This window comes from Oncorhynchus masou, chromosome 1 (assembly GCF_036934945.1).
Source record: "Oncorhynchus masou masou isolate Uvic2021 chromosome 1, UVic_Omas_1.1, whole genome shotgun sequence".
NCBI classification, from domain to species: Eukaryota; Metazoa; Chordata; class Actinopteri; order Salmoniformes; family Salmonidae; genus Oncorhynchus; species Oncorhynchus masou.
The window spans coordinates 22,021,825-22,039,224 of NC_088212.1; the positions used below are offsets into that span (position 1 = coordinate 22,021,825).

The following is a 17,400-nucleotide window of genomic DNA, read 5'->3' on the forward strand; positions in this document are numbered from 1 at the left end:
GGACAAATACAAACATAGGGATAATTTCTGTCAAAATGCAGAAAAAGTATTGTCCGTGAACATAATTGTTGATCCAAAAAGGAACATTTTACTAAGATGGCTCAGTATATCCAACAACTTCTGACATACAACACACTACCTGCCAAATTGAAATCTATTTTCGCCTCTGTCCGCACCACTAAAGACGCATGAGTAATTCCCAAGGGTATCTCCATTACTGCTGAACCTGTAAAATAATAATCATTGCTAATATAATCATAGCCTAATTTCCACTTAAACATGTCTAAGGAAAATATGTCTAAAATAAAGATGTTTTGTCAGTCTAAGAAACATTCACTGTCAAATTTCAATTAGCCGGGTCATTGGATGTTGGAAAAGCATGGGTTCTGGCCTCTGGCAATGGGATAGAATTGGTTACATTCTGACAAACAGTTGATTGCTGATAGTCATGTAACCCACCATTCTGGGATACAATACAGCACAAGAAAAGTGCATCATTTTAATTCCTGCAGTAGTGAAATATTACCAAAGCATATTTGCATACAGTAATACATAAAGCCTAATTTGGACATTTCTCCCAAACTCTGAATATCATTTATAATAGACCATGGTAGATGTACATACATTTGCATAAAAAGTTGACAGTGACATTTCTGGTTTACAGTCTCTAAACCTGATGGAACAACAATTTTTCCAACAATTGTTTACAGACAGATTATTTCACTTCTAATTCACTATCACAATTCAAGTGGGTCAGAAGTTTACATACACTAAATTGACTGTGCCTTTAAACAGCTTTGAAAATTTCAGAAAATGATGTTATTGCTTTAGAAGCTTCTGATAGGCTTATTGACATAATTTGAGTCAATTGGAGGTGTACCTGTGGATGTATTTCAAGGCCTACCTTCAAACTCAGTGCCTCTTTGCTTGACATCGTGGGAAAATCAAAAGAAATCAGCTAAGACCTCAGAAAAAGAATTTCCAAACGCCTGAAGGTACCACGTTCATCTGTACAAACAATAGTACGCAAGTATAAATACCATGGGACCACACAGACATCATACCGTTCAGGAAGGAGACGCATTCTGTACTTTGGTGTGAAAAGTGCAAATCAATCTCAGAACAACAGCAAAGGACCTTGTGAAGATGCTGGAGGAAAAGGGTACAAAATTATCTATATCCACAGTAAAACAAGTACTATATTGACATAACCTGAAAGGCCGCTCAGCAAGGAAGAAGCCACTCCTCCAAACCCGCCATAAAAAAAGCCAGACGGTTTGCAACTGCACATGAGGACAAAGATCGTACTTTTTGGAGAAATGTCCTCTGGTCTGATGAAACAAAAATATAACTGTTTGGCTGTAATGACCATCGTTATGTTTGGAGGAATAAGGGGGAGGCTTGCAAGCCGAAGAACACCATCTCAACATGAAGCACGGGGGTGCTATGCTGCAGGAGGGACTTGTGCACTTTACAAAATAGATGACATCATGGGGAGGAAAATTATGTGGATATATTGAGCAACATCAGTCAGGAAGTTAAAGCTTGGTCGCAAATGGGTCTTCCAAATGGACAATGACCCCAAGCTTACATCCAAAGTTGTGGCAAAATGGTTTAATTAAGGACAACAAAGTCAAGGTATTGGAGTGGCCATCACAAAGCCCTGAGCTCAAGAAAGGGCTTAGAAAATGTGGGCAGAACTGAAAAAGCGTGTGCAAGCAAGGGAGCCTACAAACCTGACTCAGTGACACCAGCTCTGTTAGGAGGAATGAGCCAACATTCACCCAACTTATTGTGGGAAGCTGATGGAAGGCTACCCAAAATGTTTGACCCAAGTAAAACAATTTAAAGGCAATGCTACCAAATACTAATTGAGTGTATGTAAACTTCTGACCCACTGGGAATGTGATGAAAGAAATAAACTCATAAACTGGACTAGTAACCGGAAGGTTGCAAGTTCAAACCCCCGAGCTGACAAGGTACAAGGTGTCGTTCTGCCCCTGGCAGTTAATCCACTGTTCCTAGGCAGTCATTGAAAATATTAATTTGTTCTTAACTGACTTGCCTAGTTAAATAAAAAAGATCACATGCAGTCCATATTCAGAGCATAAAGTATCGAGCTGTTGAATTTATATTGATATAATGGAGACAACAGCATTTTAACTGAATCCACATTCGAATCAATCAGCACATGTTCATAGTTTTTCAAAGCTCAGTAGTCTAACCACCACACCTGACATTGAAGCAGTTAACTGCTACAAATGGTAGGCCATGTACAGTAATAGTCATGTAAAGCACATGGTGCGTGCAGTACCCACTTCAAAGCCATTGCTAGCAGCACAAATTCTCATGTAGTTTATTACTGGATTAGGACCTATACAGGTGTCCCACAGTTGCAATTACATTCAGTACAGAGAAGAAGAAAAAACGTTTTGCTTTTGTACAACTAACCAATTTCCATAATTTTACCATGTGGGAAAATTACCTCCTGTGATGCAGTATCAAAGCAAACAACAGACTCAGTCATTGGGTCCAACGTAATCCATATTAGTGTAGGATTAAAGGCATCTTGAATACACCACGTCAATGCAGTTACTGTGCAAATCAAATGCACCTTTGCAGATGTACTGATACAGCCAAGACACACAGCCACATTGTTTCCACTGGCTAAGGTCACATCACAACCGTCCAAGCAGAAAGACCTTAAAAACTGATACATATAAAATCCAGATTATTATTTATTTATATAGATAACTCTCCAGAAGAAAGGAAGCAGGATTAGGATGAGTTGAAGGGAAGGGACCGAGTGAGAAAACGTGGTTGTTTTAGTCAGTCACCTAGTCCCTTACAATGTGCTGCATAGAGCTCTTCTCTCTCTCTCATCAGCTTCCTGCTACTCTCTCTCTCATCAGTTTCCTGCTACTCTCTCATCAGTTTCCTGCTACTCTCTCTCATCAGCTTTCTGCTACTCTCTCATCAGTTTCCTGCTACTCTCTCTCTCATCAGTTTCCTGTTACTCTCTCATCAGCTTCCTGCTACTCTCTCAGTCTATGGACCCCCTTTCCCTCCCCTTCTTGTTCTTCCCCTCAGCATCATCGTACTGCCTCCTCTGCCTACTGGTGTTTCTTTATTATTCATACAGACACAGACCCAGGGAACAGACAGTCCTGTACCATTGTGCAACAACAACCCTGTAATGGAAGTTGCAAACAAAGTACAGTACAGTGAGTATCATATGACAAACCCTATACTACAAACATTTGGTTGAAAAATGACTTGGGGTGGGAGGGGAGGTAAATAGATACACAAGTCATGTCAGATGTGATGTAGGACAGCTATAGGTCACATGATATGCCTGTCATCTTGGAGATCATTGTTCAAAGTCTGTGTCCATTATTCCCAAAATGATATGTGCAAGATCACATTTATACCGTGAACATTGCCTGTGTTAATATTGGCAACGTTTGAAATTACTTATGTATTCACAATTTTAATGTCCTAATGAAATATATATGTTTCAAGTTGTTTACTTTGGGCAAACCAGTATAGTTTCATTAACTGAGTGCAGACAGTGATTTACTCAGTGGTACAGTATACAGATTGCACTCTCAGTCTGGGACATCTATTGGGACTCAGGATATGGTTGGTGATATAAGGGGATTAAGGTCAAACTCAAACAAGCAACATGACATGGATTAGGCCTAGTGAGTAGTGCTCTGCCCTGTCTGTAGTGGAATATACCACTATACCAGTCTACACCACAATGTTACCCATCTCAAAAGCAGTCCCTGTGAACTTTACTTTTATTGAATGTTTTAATTTAAATTATCTGTCCCCAAAAGGATTAATTCAGATCATGGCGTTGGCAGAAATGACTGATTATAAGGGCTTATGTAGTCAAGCCGGCCCATCAGGGATCAGTCGTGCCCTTCACAACGCCATCCCTCAGTCGAAGGCTGGGACTAAGTGACCAAAACTTGAGGACAGAAAAAACAAAAGTGTTGCCTGCAAATCCCCTTGTAGGATTTTCACACAGTTGAATCTGATGGTAAGTAGTGGAGCAGTTTGGTGAAGAGCTACAGTAGTAGAGCACTGTCCAGTCCAGCTCTCTCCTACAGTGGACTACCAGAGGAAACATTGTCTCCATGGCCACCGAGGGGATGTCTAGAGAAGAAGCAGAGGAGTACCAGAAACAGCTGGTGGAGGAAAAGTAAGTCAATACTAGAGTTGCCATCAATTTTCTGTCAATAACCTAAATTACTGAATATTCTGGTAACTTGGGTAAATTACCGGTAGCTTTGCAACCCTAGAAAGGAATGCCTTAGGGTTGGGGTCCATTCCATTTCAATTCAGCCAAATACAATTGAAATTAAATGGAAAATACGTTGACAAATTATTCTCCTGAATCTGACCCCAACCTCCTTGGAATGATTAAAAGGGCCAGTTTTTATTCAATAGCAAGCAAGAGCAGAGCTTTTAGTTTTAAACTTTCCCTTTTGTGAAAAATTAGAGCTACACTGCATGATCAAAAGTATGTGGGAAAATCATGGCATTAATATTGAGTTGGTCCCTACTTTGCTGTTATAACAGCCTCCACTCTTCTGGGAAGGCTTACCACTAGATGTTGGAACATTGCTGAGGGGACTTGCTTACATTCAGCCACAAGAGCATTAGTGAGGTCGGGCACTGATGTTGGGCGAATAGGCCTGGCTCGCAGTCGGCGTTCCAATTCATCCCAAAGGTCAGGGCTCTGTGCAGGCCAGTCAAGTTCTTCCACACTGATTACAAACAATTTCTGTATTGACCTCGCTTTGTGCACAGGGGCATTGTCATTCTGAAACAGAAAAGGGCCTTCCCCCAAACTGTTGCCACAAAGTTGGAAGCACAGCATGATCGTTGCATGATGTAGCGTTAAGATTTCCCTTCACTGGAACTAAGGGGCCTAGCCCAAGCCATGAAAAACAGCCCCAGACCATTATTCCTCCTCCACCAAACTTTACATTTGGCACTATGCATTCAGGCAGGTACCGTTCTCCTGGGCTTGTGTGAGTCTGCTCTGCCATGGAAACCCTTTTCATGAAGCTCCCAACAAACAGTTCTTGTGCTGACGTTGCTTCCAGAGGCAGTTTGGAACTCGGTAGTGAGTGTTGCTACAGAGGACAGGCGATTTTTACACTACATGCTTCAGCACTCGGCAGTCCCGTTCTGTGAGCTTGTGTGGCCTACCACTTTGCGCCTGAGCCATTGTTGCTCCTACACATTTCCACTTCACAATAACAGCACTAACAGTTGACCAAAGCAGCTCTAGCAGGGCAGAAATTTGACCAACTGACGAGTTGGAAAGGTGGCATCCTATGACGGTGCCACATTGAAAGTCACTGAGCTCTTCAGTAAGGCCATTCTACTGCCAACATTTGTCAATGGAGATTGCATGGCTATGTGCTCGATTTTATACACCTGTCAGCAACCAGTGTGGCTGAAATAGCCGAATCCACAAATTTGAAGGGGTGTTCACATACTTTTGTTTAAATAGCGAATGTTTGAATTAGACCATATGTGAAGTATAAAAGTATAAAAGCCAAGGGAGATACAATGGAAATGAGAAAAACACCTGTAAATGTACCTTCAAGAGTATTACACTGATAAATAAAAATATTTTAACATTTTTGTGAAGAATGTTTTACCACATATTATATATCACAATATACGTTTTTATAGTTTTGATAACATCGTTTCTGATCTTGTCTGAAAACAGGATGGAGAGAGATTCAGAGTTCTTGGTAAAGAAGGCTGAGAGGGCTACATTGAGAACGTGCTTAAGAGACAAATACAGACTACCAAAGGTAAGACAGTCTCATGTCATATGGAACAAGATGAGAAATTATTTAACTACAAATGCCCTCAATAATAAAAAACTATACTGAACAAAATTATAAAACTTAACATGCAACAATTTTAAAGATTTTACTGAGTTACAGTTTATATAAAAATAAATAAATTAGGCCCTAATTTATGGATTTCACATGACTGGAAATACAAATATGCATCTGTTGGTCCCAGATACCTTTAAAAGGATCAGAAAACCAGTCCGTATCTGGTGTGACACCCTTTGCCTCGTGCAGTGTGACACATCTCCTTCTCATAGAGTTGATCAGGCTGTTGATTGTGGCCTGTGGAATGTTGTCCCACACCTCTTCAATGGCTGTGCGAAGTTGCTGGATATTGGTGGGAACTGGAACAAGCTGTCGCACACGTCAATCCAGAGCATCCCAAACATGCTCAATGGGTGAAACGTCTGGTGAGTATGCAGGCCGTGGAAGAACTGGGACAGTTTCAGCCTCCAAGAATTTTGTATAGATCCTTGCGACATGGGGTCGTGGATTATCATGCTGAAACATGAGATGATAGCGGTGGATGAATGGCACAACAATGGGCCCCAGAATCTCGTCACAGTATCTCTGTGCATTCAAATTGCCATCAATAAAATGCAATTGTGTTCATTGTCCGTAGTTTATGCCTGCCCATACCATAACCCCACCATGGGGTACTCTCTTCAGTTGAAACCGGGATTCAACCATGAAGAGCACACTTCTACAGCGTGCCAGTGGCCATCGAATGTGAGTTTTCCCACTGAAGTCAGTTACCGCACTCCGAACTGCAGTCAGGTCAAGACCCTGGTGAGAACACCGAGCATGCAGATGAGCATCCCTGAGATGCTTTCTGACAGTTTGTGCAGAATTTCTTCGGTTGTGAGGCAAGTTGGATGTACTGCCAATCTCTAAAATGACGTTGGAGGTAGGTTATGGTAAAGAAATTAACATTCAATTCTCTGACAATAGCTCAGGTGGAAGTTCCTGCAGTCTGCATGCCAATTGCACGCTCCCTCAAAACCTGAGACATTTGTGGCCTTGTGTTGTGGGATGTAAACAAATGTGTGCACAAAATTTGGCAGAAATAAGCTTTTTGTGTGTATGAAACATTTCTGGGATCTTTTATTTCAGCTCATGAAACATGGGACAAACACTTGCTTTTATATTTTTGTTTAGTATATAATTTTCCCTTTTCTATGAATAACATAAGGTGATAATCTTACATATTTTCTCTGTAAATGAGAACACTATCATAAATTAGTAACATGATGCAGAGGCTGTGTCGATCAGTGTCAGAGTGACTCAGTACATGTACAGGAGTCTCAGGCCTGCTAGTCAGATACGCCTAAGTACAGTCACAAGATTAAGGCATAAAAAAAAGACTGATCGCAGATATCTCACGTTTGAGCCCAAGACCCAACATGCCCTGTGTTTGTGCGCGTGTCTGTATGCCATCTGTCTCACAGGCTATGCAGGGAGTCTCCCTCTCTTGCAGGGTCATAGAGGGTCACATGTGATGCTAAATTAAGCTGTTGTTTGAAGTGTTAGCTGTTGGACATAAATCCCCTCAGTAAAGACAGGACCTGCTGTATGCTAAAACATAGTCCAGGAAGAAAAACAATAGAATTTAGACATGATGATTTTGAGACAATATGTGGGTATAATACACTCCTACTCAGCCAGTCTGACCTGTCTTTCTTGCTGTGTTTAGAGTGAACAGGATGCAAACCTGATGGAGTCGGCAGGAGACGACATTGACGTGCCAGAAGAACTACTCAAAATGGTGGACGAGGACGCCACAGAGGAGGAAGAGAAGGATTCTATCCTGGGCCAGATACAGAACCTACAGAACATGGACATGGACCAGATCAAGGAGAAAGCGTCGGCAACTATGGTTGAGATGAAATCTAAAGCAGAGGAGAAGTGCTGTGTCATGTGATGAGAGAAAACATTGGTTCAGTTGATTAGTTCCTAAACACCAAGTTTGACCAAGGATATAACTTCCAAGTTTGGACTTCCCTGAAATATTCCAGCTTTCCAGTATTCTAATCTAGACTGTGGACTTGGATTGATCCGAAACACGTATAGTAGACCTTCTACACAGTCTAAATTGAACCAGTCTTAGGTTGGCTAATCTGTCAATAGAGGGTTGAAGAGATGACTCTTAATCTGTCTTCCTCAGAAAGCTGTGGGGAAGAGGTCGGGAAAACATCACAGGGCTGAGAGGGAGTAAGAGTATTTTAGTTGTTGTCATTAAAAAAGGGGTTCTGTTCTTTTTATATACAGCAAACCTCATGTTTTCTTTGCAAGAAAGTACAATTGGGAGGAGAAAAAAAACAATGGTATCATGGTTATAAATGTTCTGAATTGCTTCGTGTTAAAAAAGACATCCCTCTGAATTTTGGGCCCTGGTAAAACCGTGTATATAACTGGATTTGGCATTTTCGTTTGTAATAAATAGAGACGAATCATAAGAAGCCCATGAAAAACAATCCATGTCTCTTGTTTATATAGTGAGACAACGCCTCCCTGTGGATAAATTTATTACATATTTATTACATTTAGTAACTGCTCTTAAAGATCATCTATAGAATATGAAAGAGGCTGGTTAAGATCGTTTCAGCAAAGCTTAATAGTTCACATTATATCATCATTATCTAACAAACGGAAAAAGAATCGCAATAAACAATCTTTTCACAGCAGGCTGGATATGTAAACTTTTAAGTATAGCTATACAACTCTGACAGTTATTTCAATTTAAAAATCTAGCCTAAAGTACTAAATACATGTAATCTCCACTAAAGCCAGGCAACTGTATCAAAGAGTTTGCCATGGAATAAACTAGGATTTACAGAGTAGACCTACAAAAATCCACCATAGCCTGATCCCAGATCTGATGGCCATAGGAGAAAGCAAAACAGCAGAAACAGATCTGGCACCAGGCAACCAATGCCCTAGAGAGGGCCTCGTCACTGGTGGTGAAACTGCAGGCTATTAATGAAGACTGTCTGCAGCTCGTTTATGTCATCCGTGGTCTCTATGGGAATGCTGGCTCTGCCAGGGGAGTCACTACTAGTACAGCCATAGCGAGAGAAGCAGTTGTCATACAGAGTGGAGCTCACACAACCTGAGCCTCCCACAGCTCCCTGTAAAGGCTCGCACACATCCAGGTAAGGGCTGGAGCAGTGTGGGGAGAGAAGGCCTTGGGGGTGGTGGTGGAGGTGCTCGGCTCTGGGGCTATGGCAGGGGCTGTGGGGCATGGGGCAGGTCTGCAGGCAACTGTTCCTCCTCATGGTGCGGTACAGGTCTAGTCTGGCGATCAGGGGCTTGCCGATGTTGACGTCAATGGTCCAGTCCACTAGCTCATCCATGGCCTTGAAAGAGCCCTGTAGACAAACTGTAAACCCCAGCTGATCCTACAGAGGAGAAGACAAGGAGTAGAAGAACATTTTATTAACCTAATATGTTTATACTAGAGCTCCAACGGAGATCAAAACCGTTTTGTCCACAGAGGGGACACATATGAACAGGAAGGTTGATTAAAACTTTTTTGAAGATATTAAACTAAAAGGGCAAAGACAATATAATAATGTCGTAGTAATGTGAGAATGTGGAAAGTGCTGATTATCCTTTGTACACTTACCCTGAGCTTCTGTAGAGAGCTGAGGCGTGTGTACAGGCAGTGCTGGGGAAGACTGCTGGAGAGCAGGTAGATGCCAGTCTCCTCTGGTGTCTCCCTGTTCATCTCTTTGGGATCAATGTCAAGGTCCTGGACAGAACAAAGGAAATGTTTTTAGGACAAGACGACCTGCATATGCAAAGTTTTCAGGCTGGTGCTGGAGCCTCAGCATCTTCAGCAGACAGACTCTTTACTATGCTCCTAATGTTGTTTCAGTAAACCCCAAGAAAGACAAATCGCTCTCATTGGTATAGAACAGAGCTGAGGAAAACCATTATGACATCAGTGACATATTGATTTTAAATTCCTTTCACTATCCCTTTGGTGTTCATTGATCAGAAAAGCTTGGATGGATTAGCTACACCTGTTCAGATCTGTGGACACAAGGGTTAGGGGACAGGGAACAAATTGTGAGAAACTGGTGACAGGAGCTTTTAGGAAGGAACCAGTTAGCATAATTGAACAAGACAAAAGACTGTAGCGTCTCACCGGGGAGAAGTTGGTGACGTGAGCCTGGCAGAAGAACATGTCCTCTGGTTTCTTCACGATGTGGGTGTAAATGACCAGCACGTTGGAGAACTCTGCAGCGAAGCCCAGCTTGATCTGAGCCCCACAGTCAAAGTCCAGAGACATACTCTCAGGCAGTTCTAGAATGAAAACACAACATTATGTCCACAATAAGTATGTTGATTGCTTCAGCTAAACAATTCAAATTGAAATGTACTACATTTACTTTCATTGGTTGATCGTGTCCTTACCGTGAGCCTTGGCCCACTGACGGTTGTGAGCCAGGGCCATGTCAGAGCTGTCACCAGGCAGTACAGGGTCAGTCAGAGCCCTCCTCTCTGATAGGCTGCTGCGGATCTCCAGAGCCTGCTTCCCCTTAGTGGCATCGAACTGGCCCATGTCTGGATAACACAAGCAACACCATAACAACATTACCTCAGGCTCTCACAGAAGAAATGTGTTAGGCAAAATATTATTGCCATGATAATCGATGCATGGAAGTATACAGGGTAGGATAGGATAGATGTGTTTCTGTACTCCTGTTACTTATTTTGCACGGCACTGCATTAGATCAATACTGTATATTTCATGCCTACATTGACTTGTGCTCCATGACCACAAATACTATAGATGGGGTGACATTTACTAAATGATTAGTTCACCAATACATAATTGGTCCATTGCTCCTAACCCTCAGCCACTCTGTCCAGTAACACAGTGATCTTCTCATCCTCCAGAAGACGTTTCTTCAGAAACTTGACGAAGACACCGTTAGTGAATCCACTAGAGCTCAGCTCAAACGCTTCTGCATCTTGGCAGCTGCACAATAGAAGAATGGAACAGAATTGGGGAATATATCACTTCATTTGTTCATACAAAGTTACATGTTATGAATAGAAGTTTAGACATATATATGAGTAATCGTCCGATTACTTACGTTGCATATCCAAAGACAATGTTAGCTGTGACCCTCAATAGTATGTTTGGGGTTGTATCATCATGAATATTTCTAAAAATAAAAATGTAATAGTTACAGTATTACAACAAACAAGAAAAGGTGAGTGGTCTATATCCCATGTTACTAACAGGGAAGGGACATTGAATAGTAGTGAAAAACAAATAAACATAAAACAAACATGGTTAGCACAGTATACTAGTCTTTACCCACCGCTTCCTGCACATATCCAACAGGAACACATTGAGGCCTGTCTCCTTCTCCTGCATCAGTTTGAGGATGCTCTGCACACACAGGCAGTTGGCTGAGTGATACGGGTTTGGAGCATCCACCGGTACCATGAAGCTGTTGCCATAGTTCTCATAACCATGTCCAGCATAGTACAGCAAACCTAAAAAGAAAAAAAGTACAGCAAAAGTTTATGGGAGTGAATTAAACGAGACAGTAAATAGAGCAGTGATTGAAATAAGACTGAAAATAGACTTCACTTTTTAAAACTAGTATTTTATTTTTTATGATTCACTATATTTTTGGAAAACCAGATCAAATAAACTAATATTTGACTGATCGAATTCTTCTAGGTCGGTCTCTCATACTCTAATAGGCCATAATAATGAATGGCGTACCATAGACACCCTTGTGAAGTAAGAGCAGAAACTCGTCCACGGCGTTGCGCATCTCTGACTCGGTGAGATCCAGCAGCGATACTACCTTGAAGTTGAGCTGGCGCAGGAGGTTGGTGAGATCATACACATCAACCATTGGCGCCTTGAGCTGGGGGTGGTTCCGGTACGAGAGGTTCCCGATTAGCAGGGCCACTTTATCTGTCGCTGTGATGAGAGACAAATACCATCAATGACTACGAGTTGAAATCAGTTGTGGAGAAATGTAACATATTGACCAACATGGAGAAAAGGCATTTGATATTCTAGCAGTAATAAAAGGTAACCAAGTACTGGGTGGATTCATTTTGTGTTCTGCTTACCATAAGGTTGTTCTTGATTGCTGTTCAGGATTAGTTCACTGGCACCTACAATCACAACGCTATCATTATACACTACTCAAAAAAATAAAGGGAACACTAAAATAACACATCCTAGATCTGAATGAATGAAATATTCTTATTAAATACTTTTTTCTTTACATAGTTGAATGTGCTGACAACAAAATCACACAAAAATTGTCAATGGAAATCAAATGTATCAACCCATGGAGGTCTGGATTTGGAGTCACACTCAAAATTAAAGTGGAAAATCACACTACAGGCTGATCCAACTTTGATGTAATTTCCTTAAACCAAGTCAAAATGAGGCTCAGTCGTGTGTGTGGCCTCCACGTGCCTGTATGACCTCCCTACAACGCCCGGGCATGCTCCTGATGAGGTGGCGGATAGTCTCCTGAGGGATCTCCTCCCAGACCTGGACAAAATCATCCGCCAACTCCTGGACAGTCTGTGGTGCAACGTGGCGTTGGTGGATGGAGTGAGACATGATGTCCCAGATGTGCTCAATTGGATTCAGGTCTGGGGAACGGGCGGGCCAGTCCATAGCATCAATGCCTTCCTCTTGCAGGAACTGCTGACACACTCCAGCCACATAGGGTCTAGCATTGTCTTGCATTAGGAGGAACCCAGGGCCAACCGCACCAGCATATAGTCTCACAAGGGGTCTGAGGATCTCATCTCAGTACCTAATGGCAGTCAGGCTACCTCTGGCGAGCACATGGAGGGCTGTGCGGCCCCCCCAAAGAAATACCACCCCACACCATGACTGATGCACCGCCAAACCGGTCATGTTGGAGGATGTTGCAGGCAGCAGAACGTTCTCCACGGCATCTCCAGACTCTGTCACATGTGCTCAGTGTGAACCTGCTTTCATCTGTGAAGAGCACAGGGCGCCAGTGGCGAATTTGCCAATCTTGGTGTTCTCTGGCAAATGCCAAACGTCCTGCACGGTGTTGGGCTGTAAGGACAAACCCCACCTGTGGACGTCGGGGCCTCATACCACCCTCATGGAGTCTGTTTCTGACCGTTTGAGCAGACACGTGCACATTTGTGGCCTGCTGGAGGTCATTTTGCAGGGCTCTGGCAGTGCTCCTCCTTGCACAAAAGCGGAGGTAGCGGTCCTGCTGCTGGGTTGTTGCCCTCCTACGGCCTCCTCCACGTCTCCTGATGTACTGGCCTGTCTCCTGGTAGCGCCTCCATGCTCTGGACACTACGCTGACAGACACAGCAAACCTTCTTGCCACAGCTCGCATTGGCCATCCTGGATGAGTTGCACTACCTGAGCCACTTATGTGGGTTGTAGACTCCGTCTCATGCTACCACTAGAGTGAAAGCACCGCCAGCATTCAAAAGTGACATCAGCCAGGAAGCATAGGAACTGAGAAGTGGTATGTGGTCACCACCTGCAGAACCACTCCTTTATTGGGGGGTGTCTTGCTAATTGCCTATAATTTCCACCTGTTGTCTATTCCATTTGCACAACAGCATGTGACATTTATTGTAAATCAGTGTTGCTTCCTAAGTGGACAGTTTGATTTCACAGAAGTGTGATTGACTTGGAGTTGCATTGTGTTGTTTAAGTGTTCCCTTTATTTTTTTGAGCAGTGTATTATACAGATATTACACATGGTGGATTGATAAACATTCTCAGGAGATAAACTGCTTCATGTAATGTGCAGAAACATTTAGAATTGCCGGAAACAATGTCCAATAAACAGTGATAGATCATCTCAGATATACGTCAATGTGTGTCACTTACCAGCTCCAAAGGCAAAAACATCATCTGTGGGAAAACAATTTTAGAACAATTACTAGAATGTATATTTCCTGTGCTTTCATTTCAACTGAATTAAAGTAAAAAGTGTCACCGATTAGGTGGGGGTCAGTCAGAAGCCAAACGGATCAACATGCCTAATGTTAGCCATTAGTAAACGAGTACCCACTGAAAATATGTCCTGTCTTGAACATTTGCAAATATTAATTGGAAATTGATACGGGACATCTAAGCTGAATCACTGAAAGCTGTGAATGATTCTATAATTGAAATGTAGCGATTTTGAGCATCGGTAAAGACAATTTTTTTAAATTACAGACAATTTCATACTTTTTGTGTGATTGTTATGATTATGTTGTGCTCTCAAAAATATAAATCAATCAAATGAACGGGCAAAAATTCATAGGATGAAAAGACTGCATGCAACACCTGGAACCAAACCCTCCTTCTCTATAAAAACAGATTCACTTTGCCATCCCACTGTTTCCAACATGGCCCTGTTTTATTCATGCACATACTGTACATCTCAGATGGCCAAACTAAGAGAAACCAGGCACTTCAACTATACCTTCAGAACACTCCATTGCCCCTGAAAACTGGACAGATATCCTTGGTCCTTTCATTTAAGAAGAAGAGTAAGTAATCATCAAGAACGGTCACCAAATTCAATGCGAGTCGTTTTTGCTCATATTGTATACTGATAAACAGACCTTTTGTTGAGGCTAGGATCAATATCATCATTATAATACTGTAAAATAAAGGATAGTGACATACCCACTAGAATGTCTACTTCATTCGTCCACGTCCTTTCGTTGTTAATACAAATCTCACAGCGATACTTTCCATGATGTTCCAGCAGCAGATACGGAATCTGTTTGAATTAACAAACAATATCAATCTATTTGAAACAAATTCCAACTAAATGTCACGGTTTTCATTTGACTTGTACAACATTCAACAGTAGAGTTACTGTACTGTAACTACAAAATATGTAACAGTGCCACTTTAACAGTATAAATGTGGAACTTTCTACATAAGCGCTCAAGGATGTTAGCATCCTCCTCTGACCTCCTTACCGTGAGTCTCCTCTTGGAGGCCTCTGGAAAGTGAAGGGGCACCCCGTTCCTGTGCCACTGGTAGCGGGGGATAGGCCTCCCTACCGCCCCACACTCCAGCTGCAGAGAGTCCCCCACCAGCAGTCTCTGGCCCAGGGGCTGGATCACCACCTTCAGCCTGCCCTCCAACGAGTGTGACCCCAACCCTGCATGGAAAACATACGTTTATTCAATGTGCAGTCGCTCTGGGGGCGAGTTTAGCGAAAGCTCTGGAGGGATAAAAGATAACGTTAGTGCTACAAAGCGTTCAGGAAACTCACCCCTGTTTTGTCTGTCTTTCACAGAAAGCAGGAACCGGATAGAACTCAAATGGAACCGGATAGAAATCAAATTCCAAAAATCCCAGGCAAAAGAAAGACATAATAACAATGTTGTCCATGAACTGATTGGGAGGTAAAAGATAGTGTCTCACCATAAGATGTTGCAACATTCAGGACATCCACCTGAGCCCACTGGCTGAACTCAAAGGAGTCTCCACAATTAACCCTGCAGATGTAGAAGCCTGCGTCTGTCAGTTGGACTGGGCTAATCACCAGGTCTGGAGAAGAACTGTTGTGTACCTGGAGAAGTCACAATGTGTCAAATCAATTCATAATACATGAAATATACATCTCTACTTGCACACTCATCTTCTGCACATCTATCACTCCGGTGTTTAATTGCTAAATTGTAATTATTTCGCCACTATGGCCTATTTATTGCCTTACCTCCCTTATCCTATCTCATTTGCACACATTGTATATAGACTTTTTCTATTGTATTATTGACTGTATGTTTGTTTATTCCATCTGTAACTCTGTGTTGTTGTTTGTGTTACACTGCTTTGTTTTATCTTGGCCAGATTGCAGTTGTAAATGAGAATTTGTTCTCAACAAGCCTACCTGGTTAAATATATATATATATATATATATATATCATTATGAAGCCACAGCTGTCACAATGTTATCTGGTCAAGATATCAGCAATATCATTATCTGAAAACATGTTTAATGACATGTTTGCAACCAATGCATAAACAGTACGGTCTACCTTCAAAACACACCCTAGTAGGCTACCCACCTCCTCCTTGGTTTTGAACCACTGGAATTGAACACCAGCCTTCCCCACAGCATAACAGCTGAGTCGCAGGTTGTGTCCCACTATTATAGCCACAGATTGGGGCTGAATGAGGATCTGGATACCTAAACACAACCATTATGGAAAGAAATTCTCAATAATGATTCAAATATATGTACAAAAAATAATCAATATATTTACATACAGGGACCAAAATCAAGAGTCGAGATTAACTTGTCTCCAAAACCATTTATAATCCAGAGCCTTCCCTCCAAGTACCAACCAGATAATAGTCAGCGAACACATCTTATAAAAATGCTCTGTATACCTGGTGGTTTGACACACTGTAAGGCCTCTGTATGGCCCATGGTTTGTAGTAAGTCTACCAGATGGCCCAGTGTGCACCCTCTGTCTCCCATGAGCCTGAGCAGCACGCGGCTGGGGCTGCCCTCCAGCTCCAACACCTTCAGAGAGCACATCTCCATCTCATCTGAACTGCACAGTGGAGGAAAAGGCAGAATTTATGCACACAGTAATGCACACACTGTCTATGACACTATTTAATAAGAAAAAAAATATATGAACAGCAGGGGAGGCACATAGCTCACAAGTTAGTTCACTCGTAGGAAATGTAAAATGCACAGGAATACTGATAACATGTATTATTGTGTTATAACAGTATGTTGACGATAGGGATAACATTTATACTGTAAAATCAAACAAGTAAACTAACATGTTTAAAGAATAACCCTTCAGACTTGCCCAACCGACCACAAGATGGCGCTATTATTCCTTTTAGGTCGTTAGGTAATACGGCATCAGGTAGAACTACGCCCTCTAAGGATCTCCGCGCGACCGTCAGACGGGCTGTTCGACTGCTTAATTAGGCTTACCTCACCCTAAAACGCCGGTCATTGCCGACCATCTCCCCGAGTTTACGCCATCCTTTACTGTTGGTTTTATCCAGAGCCTCACACAGTTTCCTCAAGACAGGTTCTTTCAGAAAATTTAAGTTTAAAGACCGGTCAGATGAATCCGACATCTCAGCGAGTTACTGTAGTTCAGTTCAGTCAATTTGAAAAAGTTACTTGCAAAAAAATCTGAACATTTGTGAAATGAAAAATATGTCGTAGTTTGAAATCAGGTGTTCGACACAGAAGAGGTAGATACATGGGCATGGTCGCTGCAGAAGTTTGGGGGAATTCCGAGGATCATTCTGGGGAGGGCCAAAAAGACACAAATATTCAGACGAGTTGGTGTTACTTCCTGAAACAGCTTACAAAATAGTGATATTACACTCCTACCACTGGGTGGGACTTTCGGTTTAGTTATGGGTCTTCCGTTTTTGCCCCAATACTCTAAACTTGCATCCTTCCTTACCTCCTTGATCACGATATTCTCTGAAGGTAAAGACGAATGACAGAGAAATGGAAAAGGAAAT

The 17,400-nt window shown here is 42.1% G+C and overlaps 2 protein-coding genes across 3 annotated transcripts; one reads left to right on the plus strand and one right to left on the minus strand.

Annotated features, from left to right (window-relative positions):
- The first annotated feature begins 3,160 nt into the window (after positions 1–3,160).
- LOC135537043 (complexin-4-like) lies at positions 3,161–8,369 on the plus strand. Its single transcript, XM_064963282.1, has 4 exons — positions 3,161–3,224; positions 3,843–4,210; positions 5,756–5,843; positions 7,582–8,369. Exons 2-4 carry the CDS (start codon positions 4,146–4,148, stop codon positions 7,807–7,809), a joined length of 381 nt encoding a protein of 126 aa, XP_064819354.1. The 5' UTR covers positions 3,161–3,224; positions 3,843–4,145; the 3' UTR covers positions 7,810–8,369.
- A 3-nt stretch (positions 8,370–8,372) lies between these two features.
- Positions 8,373–17,245, minus strand: LOC135536884 (mucosa-associated lymphoid tissue lymphoma translocation protein 1-like). 2 transcript variants are annotated; one of them, XM_064963137.1, is made up of 17 exons: positions 16,853–17,245; positions 16,288–16,454; positions 15,963–16,084; positions 15,316–15,463; positions 14,865–15,049; positions 14,563–14,659; positions 14,357–14,404; positions 13,774–13,797; positions 11,997–12,041; positions 11,638–11,841; positions 11,225–11,402; positions 10,994–11,065; positions 10,748–10,875; positions 10,308–10,457; positions 10,039–10,196; positions 9,514–9,639; positions 8,373–9,286 (listed from the first exon to the last, which is right to left on the minus strand). In XM_064963137.1, exons 1-17 carry the CDS (start codon positions 16,999–17,001, stop codon positions 8,840–8,842), a joined length of 2,448 nt encoding a protein of 815 aa, XP_064819209.1. In that variant the 5' UTR covers positions 17,002–17,245; the 3' UTR covers positions 8,373–8,839. The 2 variants fall into 2 exon arrangements, with proteins under 2 accessions (XP_064819209.1, XP_064819265.1); XM_064963193.1 differs by lacking the exon at positions 14,357–14,404.
- Positions 17,246–17,400: the final 155 nt, after the last annotated feature.

Coding starts and splice junctions, on each gene's coding strand:
- LOC135537043 (XM_064963282.1), top strand. CDS start 4,146: ATGGCCACCGAGGGGATGTCTAGAGAAGAAGCAGAGGAGTACCAGAAA. Junction 4,211..5,755: donor AAACAGCTGGTGGAGGAAAA/GTAAGTCAATAC, acceptor GTCTGAAAACAG/GATGGAGAGAGATTCAGAGT. Junction 5,844..7,581: donor ACAAATACAGACTACCAAAG/GTAAGACAGTCT, acceptor TGCTGTGTTTAG/AGTGAACAGGATGCAAACCT.
- LOC135536884 (XM_064963137.1), bottom strand. CDS start 17,001: ATGTCGGATTCATCTGACCGGTCTTTAAACTTAAATTTTCTGAAAGAA. Junction 16,085..16,287: donor ACAGTGTGTCAAACCACCAG/GTATACAGAGCA, acceptor GGTTGTGTTTAG/GTATCCAGATCCTCATTCAG. Junction 11,403..11,637: donor ACTTCACAAGGGTGTCTATG/GTACGCCATTCA, acceptor TTTTCTTTTTAG/GTTTGCTGTACTATGCTGGA.